Source organism: Belonocnema kinseyi, chromosome 4, assembly GCF_010883055.1.
Source record: "Belonocnema kinseyi isolate 2016_QV_RU_SX_M_011 chromosome 4, B_treatae_v1, whole genome shotgun sequence".
NCBI lineage: Eukaryota > Metazoa > Arthropoda > Insecta > Hymenoptera > Cynipidae > Belonocnema > Belonocnema kinseyi.
Window position 1 is genome coordinate 41,295,320 of NC_046660.1, and position 13,100 is coordinate 41,308,419.

The window sequence follows — 13,100 nt, forward strand, 5'->3', positions numbered from 1 at the left end:
AATAATAAATTCAGAAAGATTCCCGTGGATTTAAAATATTTTAATGAATTTCAAAGGGATTTTAATCATTTCAATGGGACTTGTAAGGTTTCAAAATATTTCATGGGATTTCAAGGATTTTAACCGATTTTTAGAAATTTTAAAGGATTTCCACAGATTAAAAAGAATTTTAAGCGATTTTTATGTAACTGGAAGATTTAAAACTATTTCAAGAAACAGCTTTTCAAGGGATTTTAAGACATTTCAAAATATGTCAAGGATTTCCGAATATTAGACAGGATTTTAAGGGATTTTATTGGTTTTTAAACGATTTTAATAGCTTTTAAAAGATTTTAATGTCTTAAAGTATTTGAATGTATGTTAATATATATAAAAAAGGATTTTAATAGATACGCAAAGATACCTATGGATTTAAATTATTTAAATGAATTTTAAAGGGATTTTAAACATTGCAATGGGTTTCGTAAGATTTCAAAATATTTCACGGAATGTGAAGGATTCTAACCGATTTTTAGTAATTTCAATTATTTTTTATGAGATTTTGGAAAATCTAAAACTATTTCCAGGAACGGGGTTTTAAGGGATTTTAATATCTTTTAAAATGTTTGAATGGCTTTTAAACGATTATAATGTCTTTTAAAAGATTTTAATGTATTTTCATTATATATTAAAAGGGAGTTGAATAAATTCGGAAAGATTCCCGTGGATTTAATATATTTTAATGAATTTTAAAGGAATTAAAAACCTTTCAAAGGATTTCCTAAGATTTCGAAATATTTCACGGAATTTCAAGTATAAAAAAAAGATTATTTGTACCAAGTGAATTTTACTTGACTGAAGTAAGTGAAACTCCTATTTAATTTCAAAGAAATATTTATTTGAGGCAAATAAATATAAGCACTTTGATGGATGGTAATATTTCTCTGAATAAAATAAATATTAATTGAAGGCAATAATAGATATTTTAACCCTTAAAGTGCATTGTGGGTGTCTGAAACCCTAAACACTTTTCAAATAAATTTCAAATATTTATTTATAATAATAAATCGATTTAAAAGCCAAAAATCTGATACCTTTTTTGATAGCACCCATGTTGCAATATTTTTTTTATAAAAGTACACTATCTCAAAAGTATAGTCATACATTTCCAGGTTAAAAGGGTTAAAATTGCGTGAGTTATGAATTCTCAAGTAAAAAACCCCCTTTTTTAATAATTTTTTAAACAAACTTAAAATAAATAAATGGCTATAAAATAAATTCTACTTTATAAAAGACACCTTAAACTATATCGGATAATTCTATTGTGACAAAATATTCAATAGGGGTTAAACAATACATGATTAAATACGCTGGGGTTTATAACACCCACGATGCACTTTACCGTGATTTTTACCATGTTTTTGTTCTTTGAGGGTTAAACTAAATGAACGACTGATTATTCCAAATGAATGTTCCATGAATGGAAATGAATATTTCTTTGAAATAAGGAAATGTGTGTTGATGGAAAGAAATATATTTTAAAGTCACGCAACTATTTTATAGGCTCAAACAACAAATGTTCCACTGATTTACAAAAATATTTCTTTGGCCTAAACAATGCGCGTGTGGAATAAAGTATTTCGTACTTAAATTGTAGTATATATTTACTTAAATGGATAACTTGATTCTTTCAGCTTAAATTATAATTAACATTGTTATTATTATACATATTCAATTTAAACAAATCAGATAATTTTAAAACTTGCTGAACCTGAAGCAAAAAAATTCGATGAAAAATCCACCTCCATCAGGAATCAAACTTGTGTCCATCGAGTGTAAAGTCCACAGTGATGACCATAAATGCCAAAGAAATATTTCTTCAAATCAAAAACATTGGTATTGAATTGAACAACATATTTCTTTAATCTAAAGAAGTATTTAATTGAAAAAATTACGCCAAATTAATAAATGTTTGATTTAAAAAGTAATTACTTCATTTTAATAAATGTTTATTTGCTATGAATAATTTAATTCTAGCAATCAAGTTTAATATTTCCTTCAACTAAAGAAATAGATATTTATCTAAACACAATATCTTGTTGATCCACATATGTGCTTCATTGGTATCAATGCATAAACTCTTTGTAACAAATAAATATATTTTCAATTTAATTATTATTATTTTGAATTAAATCATTGCTTCTTTGATTTAAATTAACCCAAATACTTCATTCAGGTATAAAAAATAGTTCTTTGAACGACTAATCAGATTTCAACGAATCTATATCTTTTGAATCAAGGAAATCATTTTCTTAAAAGTAAGAAATATTTATTTGATTCAAGAAAATATAGCCAAAGCATTCATTTCTTTAGATCAACAAAAGATATGTGTCTGGCTTAAATAAAAATTATTACTGTTAAAGAATATTTTTTTCAGACATTCTAAGCGACTTCCACGGATTTTAAACGTATCAATTAGAATATATATTTTTCTTTGAAGAGAAAGAGGGAACTTGTCTAAGAAATTCTTTGAACCCTCGCCCTTTCCTAATTAAGGATTGGTAAGATTTTTCGACCCCCCCCCCCCCCCCCCCCCCCCCCCCAATCCTTGCGTAATTAATGGGCGCTCTCGTAGTTGTTAATGAACTTTTATTAATCCATAAAATAATTTTTCTTTGTAGGAGCATTGGTTTGCGATTGCGCACTGCAGTGGTTTAGTTTATGGTTACAAACTCACAGACAAAATGATGCAAAAGTTCAATGTGGATATCCACATTGGTTACATGGAATGTCATTAATGCATCTCCACCATGCAAATTTTACTTGCGGTATGTGTAAATGCAATTTTTGCTATTCAGTATTCAAATGAATTATTATAAAAATTGTTTACAAATAGATAGAACTGAAATTTGATTGCGCTTTCCTCAAAATGGAGTTTTTTGAACGGCCTGTTCTTTTTGTTACAGATGAGTATCCGAAGCCCAGGATTATAGAAGATCCCGCTAGTCTGATGAGCATCAAGGGCGACAATATTTCGCTTGTTTGTCGTGCTACAAGTACAGCCAATGCACCATTAAATTTCACGTGGAAGCACGATAACGTCGAATGGGATTCGAGTTTCCAAACTGACATTGCAAGTTCGGATCGCGGTATCACTGAGGCCTCTTCTACTTTGCACATTACAAATGTTACTCATTCTAATGCTGGCAAATACCAATGTATGGTCACGAATAATTATGGCACAACGTATTCGGCTAAGGCGAAAATTAGTGTTTTAAGTAAGTGATTTTTAAAATTATTTTTTCGTTACTGCCACCTGTTAGTAATTTTCAATCATTTTCTGCATTTCATTATTTTCTCCCCTAAAATGTTTAGCTCAATTTATGATTACGATAACTTTTAAAGAGGAGTATAATTCAGAGTTACCGCTGGTCAGGGAAAACTTTAAGTTTCAGGAAAAAGTCGGGGGTTTTGAAAAAAAAGGTGGGAAAAGTCACTTTTCTTTCAATCAGGGTGTCTAGACACCTTGAAAACCTGGAACTCTCTTTGAATTTTTTTTTTAAACCTTGAAAACCTGGAAATCTCCTTGATTTTTTCACGAAAACCTTGAATTTTAATTATTCTTTTTTTTTCCTTTTAAAACAATGATTTTATTGAAATGCGAAGAGTAATTTAAATCTTTTAGTCTATCGTGAAAGAAACGTCTCGTTTAGAAAAAATCTTGCTGCTGACAATTTTTTTTTCGCCAAGATATAATTTACCTTTTGTTTATTACAGAATAAATAAAGATATTTCAATGCACTACAAATATAAAGATATTTTAATGCCGTACAACGGATTTTTCGAGGGGTTGACCACTCGGTTTTTGAGTGCACAACAGAATTCAAAAGTTAACAAAATATTTCTAAAGATTTCAAAATATTTCAAACATTTCAAAATATTTTAAATATCTTTAACATTTCTCAAAGATTTCACGGATGTTAACGATTTAAAAAATTGCGCGCATGACAGATTTCAATAAAGATTTCACAGCAATTTCACAAACATTTTAAAACTTTAAAAATTTAAAGGAGTTCAAAGATTTGAAAAAGGGTACAGTACACCAGATTTCAAAGATTTCAAAAATTTGAAACGATTTCAAGCGGTTTTAAAACATTTTAGCAGATTTAATAATATTTCAAATAATTCAATGACTTCAACGAATACAAAAGTTTTTCCAAACAGAGATTCAAGAAAGATTTTATAAACATTTCAAAATATTTCACAAAGATTCTAAGGATTTCAAACATTCAGAAAAGGTTTGTATACTGATTAAAAAGTTTTCACGAAAATTCCCCAAAGATTTCGTAAATTTCATAAAAATTTGGATCATTTCACAAAGATTTCGAACATTTCACAAAGATTTTAAAACTTATAAAAGATTTTAAAAAGGTTTCAATGATTTAAAACAATTTCAAATTTCTTAGGAGACATCAAAAGATTTCACTAAGATTTGTAATAATTTAAATAATTCCAAAGAATTCACAAAGATTTCGAACATTTCGCTACAATTTCGAATATTGCACAAAGATTTTAAAACTTTCAAAAGATTTTAAAGATTTCAAAACATTTTAAAGATTTTAAATAACTTCCAAACTTTTCAGGAGATTTCAAAAGATTTCACAAAAGTTTCAAGAAGATTTAAAAAAAAACGAGAATTTCCAAGATTTGGGGCACTAGTTCTAGGGCGCAGTACATCAGATTTCATGGATTTCAAACCATTTCAAGTATTTCAAACAATTACAAAAGATTTCTCAAATATTTTAAAGAACTTTTAAGGAATTCAAAACATGTCAAGAATTTCAAAGATTCCAAGAAGGGTGGGTACAGTACACCAGATTTCAAAGATTTCAAAAAATTTACAAGATTTTTAATGATTTCAAAAGGTTTCAACAAATTTGAGAAGATTTGAAAAGATTTTAATAATTTCAAATGAACAGAAAAGATTTCACGAACAAAGATTAAAGAAATATTTCAAAGATTTTAAAAAATGTCACAAAGTTTTCGTGGATTTCAAAGCTTTCAAGGACTTACAAAATTCCAATAAACGTACAGTGCAACAGATTTCAAATATTTTAAAATATTTTAAATGATATCAAAACTTTTAATAAGATTTTAAACAATCCAGTGATTTTAAACGATTACAACAAATTTCATAAAGATTTCACAAATATTTCAAATATTTCAGTGATTTCAAAATAATACAAAAGACTTAGAGAAGATTTCACAATTTCTTTAAAGAATTCATAAGGAATTCAAAAGGTTTCAAGAATTTCAAAACATCTCAAAGATTTTAAGCGCATTAAAAAGGTTTCAACACATTTGAGAAGATTTAAAAAGACTTCAATGATTTTAAACAAACACAAAAGATTTTGTAAATAAAGATTAAGGAATGAGTTCGCAAAGATTTCAAAGATTCCAAGAATTTTAAAGATTTTATAAAAGCTTTGAAAAATTCCAAAAGATTTCTCAAAGATTTTACCGAAATTGCAAGCTTGCACTAAGGTTTGTAATACTTCGCAAGGATTTCAATGATTTCAAAGACATTACGAAGATTAAAAAATATTCCTAAAGATTTCACAAAGACGACTCATGTTCGCAAAAGATTAAGAATTTGTTTATTTACGATTCGGATTTTTTTCGAAATTTTTGGCAAATAAAAAATGAAATGGCTCATTTTTTACATGTATGACAAATTTATTTCATTATTTGATGTAAAAAAGGAGACCTGGAAAACTTTGATTTCTTGACCTGGAAATCCTGGAAAAGACCTTTAATTTATTATTATTATTATTGAATTCAGATCTATAACTGTTTCTAAATTTTCTTGAATTCTTTTGAAATATTTTAGGGTATTTTAAAAGGTTCCAAGAAATGTTTAATAGATTTAAAGAATTTGAAGGGATTCCAAACAATTTAAAAGATTTTAGTCTATTTTTTAAAATTCCAAACAATTTTCAAGAGCTTTAAAAAGTTTCAAGGAATTTCCGAAGATATCAAACAATTTGCAGTATTTTAGGGTATTTAAAAAAATTCCTTGAAATTTTGAATACATTTCAGTTATTTGCAGGGATTCTAGATGAGTTTAAAGATTTTTGTGTATTTTTAAAAATTCCAAGTGATTTTCAAGAGTTTAAAAAAGTTTCAAAGCGTTTTAAAAGATTTCAAAGAATTTAAAGTATTTTCGGCTATTCAAAAAGATTCCGAAGAATTTGCAATAGATTTTTAACAATTTCAAGGTATTCCAAAGAATTTTCCAGTCCTTAGAGTATGTTTAAAATTTTCAAGGTACTTTCAAGAGATTTCAAAGAATTTACAGTGTTTTAGGGTATTTTAAATAATTCGAAGCAATTTTGAAGATACTCTAGAGGATGTTCAAGATTTTAGAGTAATTTTAAATATTCTGAGGGATTTTCGAGAGCTGTAACAGTTTCAAGGAATATTAAAAGATTTCAAGGCATCTCAAAGGATGCGAAATATTTTAGTTTTTTTAAGATTCAAAATTATTTTCAAAAGCTTCTGAGAGTTTTAAAAGATTTTAAACAATCGGAAATATTTTATGGTATTTTTGAAAATTCCAAGGTATTTGCGCGAGCTTTGAAGAAATACAAGGAATTTTAAAAGATTCTTTTATATTTTCGGATATTTTAAAAGATACCAAAGAATTTTCAGTATGTTTCATAATTTTTGGGTATCCTAAAGATTAAAAAAATTCTAGTGTATTTTTAAGAGCTCCAAGAAACATTCAAGAGCTTTAAAAAATTTCAAGGAATTTTAAAATATGTTAAATATTTCCGGGTATTTTATAAGATTTCGATGATTTTTTCATTGTAAAGTATTTTTAAAAAGTTCCACGGAATTTTCAAGCGCTTTAAAAACTATTAAGGGATTTTAACAAATTTCAAAGAATTTGAAGTATTTTACGGTATTTTACAAGATTACAAGAAATTTTGAATAGATTTCAATAATTTTAAGAAATTTCCAGAAAAGTTTAAAAACTTTGGCATATATTTTTTAATTCCAAGAGATTTTCAAAATTTTCACAAAGTTGAAAGGCATTTCAAAAGATTTCAAAGAAATTAAATTATTTTCGGGTATTTGAAAAGATTCCAACCAATTTTGAAGAGGTTCCAAAGGAGTCTCAAGATTTGAGTCTATTAAAAAAAAAGTTTCAATGTATTTCAAAATATTTTAAAGAATTTAAAGTATTTTTTAGAGATTCCAAAGTATTTTAAAGATTTTAGTGTAATTTTCAAAATTCTGAGGGATTTTCAAGAGCTGTAAACAGTTTCAAGGAATATTAGAAAATTTCAAGGGATCTCAAAATATTACAAATTTTTTAGTTTTTTTTAAGATTCCAAAAAAATTTCACGAGCTTTTGACAGTTTTAAAAGATTTCGAACAATTGGAAATATTTTATGGTATTTTTTAAAATTCCAAGAAATTTGTGCGAGCTTTACAAAATTTCAAAGAATTTCGAAGATTTTTTCATTGTCCAGTATTTTTTAAAAATTCTAAGAGATTTTCAAGATCTTACGAAATTTCAAAAGATTTCAAAGAAATTAAATTATTTTCGGGTGTTTGAAAAGATTCCAAACAATTTTGAAGAGATTCCAATGGACTTTCAAGATTTGACTGTATTAAACAAAAAGTTTCAAAATATTGTAAAGAATATGAAGTATTTTGAGAGATTCCAAAGGATTTAAAAGATTTTATTTTATTTTTAAAACTTCTTGGAATTTTCGAGAGCTGTAAACATTTTAAAGAACTATTAACAGATTTCAAGGAATTTCAAAGGATTAAGAATTGTTTAGGCGTTTTTAAAACATTCAAAGGCATTTTCTAGAGCTTTTAAAAGTTTGAGAAATTTTCAAATAATTGGATATATTTTGAGAGTATTTTTAAAAATTCCAAGGAATTTTCGCGAGCTTTCGAAAAATACAGGTAATTTTAAAGATTTCAAAGGTTTTTAAATATTTTCGACTATTTTAAAAGATACCAAAGAATTTGTAGTAGATTTTAATTAATTGAAAGGTATCCTAATAGGATTGAAAGATTTTATGGTATTTTAAAAATTTTAAAGAAATTTTCAAAGGCTTGATAAAGTTTCATGGGATTTTAACAGATTTCAAGGAATTTCAAAAGATTTTCAATATGTTCGGGTATTTTATAAAATTTCCAAAAATTTTGCAATATATTTCAGTATTTTAAAGGGATTCTAAAGGATCTGAAATACTATAGAGCTTTTTAAAAAATTTCAAGGAATTTTAAGTATTTTAGGATATTAAAAAAAAATCCAAGGAATTTTGAATAGATTTCAATAATTTAAAGGAATCTTAAATGAGTTGAAAGATGTTTGCATATTTTTGAAAATTCTAAGAGATTTTCAAGATTTTTAAAAAGTTACAAGACATTTTAAAAGATTTCAAAGAATTAAAAGTATTTTCGGCTACTTAAAAAGATTCGAAGCATTTTATAAGAGATTTTAAAGGGTTTTGAAGATTTTAGGGTAGTTTTAAAAATTCCGAGTAATTTCAAGTGCTTTAAAAATTTTGAAGGAATTTCAAAAGATTTAAAATATTTTCTACTATCTTAATAGAATCCGGAGAATTTGAAATAGATTTCAATAATATGAAGGTACTCCAAAGAAGCTTAAAGATTTTAGAGTATTTTTAAAACTTCCAAGGAATTTTCATGAGCTGTAACGAGTTTCAAGGAATATTAAAAGATTTCAAGGAATTTTAGAGGATAAAAAATTGTTCAGGTTTTTTTTTTAATTCCAAGACATTTTCAAGAGCTTTTAAAAGTTTCGAAAGATTTCAAAGAATTGGAAATATTTGAGAGTATTTTTGAAAATTCCAAGAAATTTTCGGGAACTTCAGAAATATACAAGGAATTTTTAAAGATTTCAAAGGATTTTAAATATTTTAGAGTATTTGAAAACATATCAAAGAATTTTTATTAGTAGTTTTATCTTTTCAAGAGCTTTAGAAACTTGTATGGGATTTTAAACGATATCAAGGGATTTCAAAATATTTTATAAGATTTCAAAAGATTTACAAATTTTAAAGTAATTCCCAATGATTTGAATGATTTTAAGGGATTTCACAAAGTATTCTTGGGGTTTTAAAGAATTTCCTAGAATTTTAGAGGATATGAAATAATTTTATAGGATCTATCTATAGGTTTTTAGGATATATAAAAAAATTATCAGGAATTTTGGAAGATTTCTGAGGATTTCAATAATTTTAGTACTTTCCACGATTTCAGGAAATATCCGCAGATTTCATAAAATTTTACGGGATTTTATAATATCTTAATGGATTTCAAAGAATTTATTAACAAAACCTGAGGGATTTCATATGATTCCAAACATTTTCAAATATTTCAAGTTGTTTCCAAAGATTTTAGGATATTTAAAAAAATTCTAAAGAATTTTCGATTTTTTTATTTAAAGAATTTGGAGGTATTTCGAAAAATGTAAAATATTTTTTTGTAGTTAAAAAGATTCCTAGGCATTTTCAAGAATTCGAATGATTTTAAGTAATTAAAAAAAGTTGTATGCTGTTGTAAAGAATTTCGAAGACATAGATCGATTTTACAGATTCTATACAGTTTTAACATATTTTAAGAGATTTCAAAGGATTTTATTCGTTTTCCGAGGAGTATTTAAATAAATTTTTCAGGATTTCAGGAAGCATGAAATTTCATAGACTTTTAGGGGATTTTATAATATTTTAATGGATTTCAACGAACTTATTTCCTAGAATTAAAGGATTTCGTAGGTTTTCAAAGTTTTAAAGGGATTCTAAAATATTTTTTGCAATCAATCTTAATTCATTTGGAATTCACCACGAATTGTCATTTATTTATCCTGAATTCTTTTGAATGCATTTGGAATTTTGTAGTTCACTTGAATTCTTCTAAATCCACTCATTTTTACTAAATATAGTTATTTTGTCTTTTGAATTCTTTCAAGTATTTGTTTAATTTTCGAGTTCATTCCAATTTTTTAAGCTAATTTCAAACTTACTGAATTCATTGAATTTGTTTCATATTCTTTGAATTGGTTTCAATTCACTTCATTCTTTTTTACAGCAAGAATTTTGATGAATTTCGTCGATTCCTTCTAATTTCCCTCAAATCTAAATTTTCTTCTGAATTTACTCCATCTTTACAGAAATCAATGGAATTTAGTCCAATTCTTTCAAATTTATTTGGATTCGAATAAATTAACCTATATTGTTTGGATTTTTTTTTTAATTCAAAAGAAAGGATTAGAAATTAAAAATTACTTTATTCCATTTATAAAAGATACTATATGAAAAATGTTACAAGATTAGGAATTTGATCTTTTAATATTAATTGGCTAGGAAAAATTAGAAGTCTACACTGACTAATTTTGTTTTTAAATTTGAAATTTAAAACAAAATTTCCACTTATTTTACAGTTTATCCATCATTTTCTAAAATCCCACGAGATATTCGAGTCACGGCGGGAAGTACTGCTCGTCTTGAGTGTTCAGCAGAAGGATTACCGACTCCGCAAATAGCTTGGCAGAAAGATGGTGGAAATGATTTTCCTGCAGCTAGAGAGAGGAGAATGCACAAAATGCCGACCGATGATGTTCTTTTTATAATCGATGTCAAAACAGCTGACAGCGGACTTTATTCATGTACTGCACAAAATTTAGCTGGAATGATTGTTGCAAACGCTACTCTCACCATTCTAGGTAATTATAGTGAAATTTTGTATTTATTTTTACTCATTCTATTTTCATGCCATATTGACACTATATTTTTTTTTGCCCAAAAATAACGAATGGTTTACAAAGCAGTTGAATTTTGAACCAATCCGTTGAACTTTTGACAAAATAGTTAAATTTTTAAATTAAAAATTATGTTTCAACAAACCAAATTTTTCACTAAAATTATTGGGAATCTTCAATAATAATAAAAAATGAACTTTTAGGTCATTAGTTCAACTTTCAACCAAGGAGTTGAATTTTCCACCTAAAAAAGATCAATTTTCAACTAAAAATACAATAGTTAAAAAAAATTTAATTTAGAACAAAAAACAGATGCCAAGGCATTTTTCTAGAGCTGTAAGAAGTTGCTAAGAATTTTCAATATTAATTCTAACAACGAATTACTCAGAGCTTAAAAAATTGCAGAATATTTCAAAGGTTTTCAAAGAATTTCAAGTATTTTAGGGTATTTTAAAAGAGTCCAAGTCATTTTGAAGATATTTCAAAGGATTTTTCAAGATTTTAGTGTATTTAAAAAAATTCCGAGGAATTTTTAAGAGATTTAAAGAAATAATTAATTTGACTTATTTAATTTTACCAGTAATAACGAATTTTCAACAAAATCCTTGAATCTTCAACTAGTGTTGAATTTTGAAGCCAAAAAGACGAATTTTCTATAAAGATGCAATTTCAAAACACAGGTTTAATTTTCTAGAAAAAATGATGAATTCTCAACTAATTACATAGGTTTTTGCCAAATAGTCCAATTTTTAACCAAGAAGATTAATTTTCTGCCAGAAAAGACTAGTTAAAAAAAATTCGTAGATAACTAAATTGTTAGAAGATTAATTTTTTACACAAAAATATAAATTTTCAAAAAATTATATCATTTTTCAACTAAATAGTTGAAAATTTAAACTAAAGAATATAAATTTGTAACCAAAAATGGAGTAGTTAATTTTTTATTTCGAAAATTAATCTTCAATAAAAACACAAACGAATTTTCAACAAAACTGTTTAATTTTCTACCAAATATTTGAATTTTGTACCAAATAGTAGAATTTTCTACAAAATAATTATTTTTTCAACTCGAGAATATACATTTTCAAGCAATCAGTTGAATGTTTTAACAAAATAGTTAAATTTTCAGTTAAAAATTATGTTTAACCAAAAAAATTAATTTTTAACTAAATCCTTAAATCCTGTACTAAAGCAGATTATTTTTGTATAAAAATAGTTTGATATTTAACCATAAAGATGAGCTTTCTACAAAAAAGTTGAAGTTTAGATCAAATAATTGTATTTTCTACAAAAAAAAAGTTGAATTCTAAACCCGAGAATATGATTATTCAGCAAAAAACCTTAATTTTAACCAATCAGTTAAATTTTCAACAAAATAATTAAATTTTCAGTTAAAAAATTAGTTTAACAACAACAAAAACCAATTTTCAACTTAAATTGTGAATCTTCAATAATAATAATAAATTAACTTTTAAGGCAGTAGTTCAACCTTCAACCAATTAGTTACATTTTTCTCAAAAAGATTATTGCTAAATTTATTATTTATATTTATGGTAGAAATATATATTCTAATTTAACATAAAAAACAGTTGGATTTAACCAATAAAAACGAATTTTCAACAAAATCTTAAATCCTCAACTTAAACAGATTAATTTTCACTCAATTAAAACAGTTGATTTTTTTTACAAAAATAATGAGCTTTATACAACAAAAAAACTGAATTTTCAACCAAAACAGTTTCTTTTTAACCAAAACGATGAGCTTTCTACAAAAAAGGTGAATTTTCAACAAAATAGTCACATTTTCAATCAAACAGCTGCATTTTCAAAACAGAAGTTTAATTTTCTACAAAAAAATGATGAATTCTCATCAAATTACATACATTTTTAATCAAATAATTTAAATTTTAACCAAGAAGAATAATTTTCTGCCAGAAAATATTAGTTTGAAAAAATACAGACAAAACTAAATAGTTAAATTTTCAAACAAAATATTACCCCCCCCCCCCCAACAAAAACGAATGTTAAAAAATGTACATAATCTTTACACTAAACAGTTGCATTTTTTAACTAAAAATGTAAATTTTAACAAAAAATTGAGTAGTTGAATTTTGAGTTAGAAAACTAATTTATAATAAAAAAACGAATTTTCTACAAAACCGTCGAATTTGGTACCAAATAGTTGATTTTCCTACCAAATCGTTGAATTTTGAAACCAAAATGGTGAATTTTCTATAAAAGAGTTGAATGTTTAATTCGAGAATATGAATTTTCAAAAATTCAGCTGAATTTTCAACACAATAGTTAAATTTTT

The 13,100-nt window shown here is 25.7% G+C and overlaps 1 protein-coding gene across 1 annotated transcript in view; it reads left to right on the forward strand.

Annotated features, from left to right (window-relative positions):
* Nucleotides 1–13,100, forward strand: part of LOC117171895 (leucine-rich repeats and immunoglobulin-like domains protein 3) — a 42,694-nt gene that overhangs the window by 17,552 nt on the left and 12,042 nt on the right. Inside the window, exons 9-11 of the mRNA XM_033359543.1 lie at nt 2,661–2,807; nt 2,946–3,257; nt 10,469–10,750. Of these exons, the coding sequence (XP_033215434.1) occupies nt 2,661–2,807; nt 2,946–3,257; nt 10,469–10,750 (741 nt within the window). The remainder of the gene's footprint in view (nt 1–2,660; nt 2,808–2,945; nt 3,258–10,468; nt 10,751–13,100) is intronic.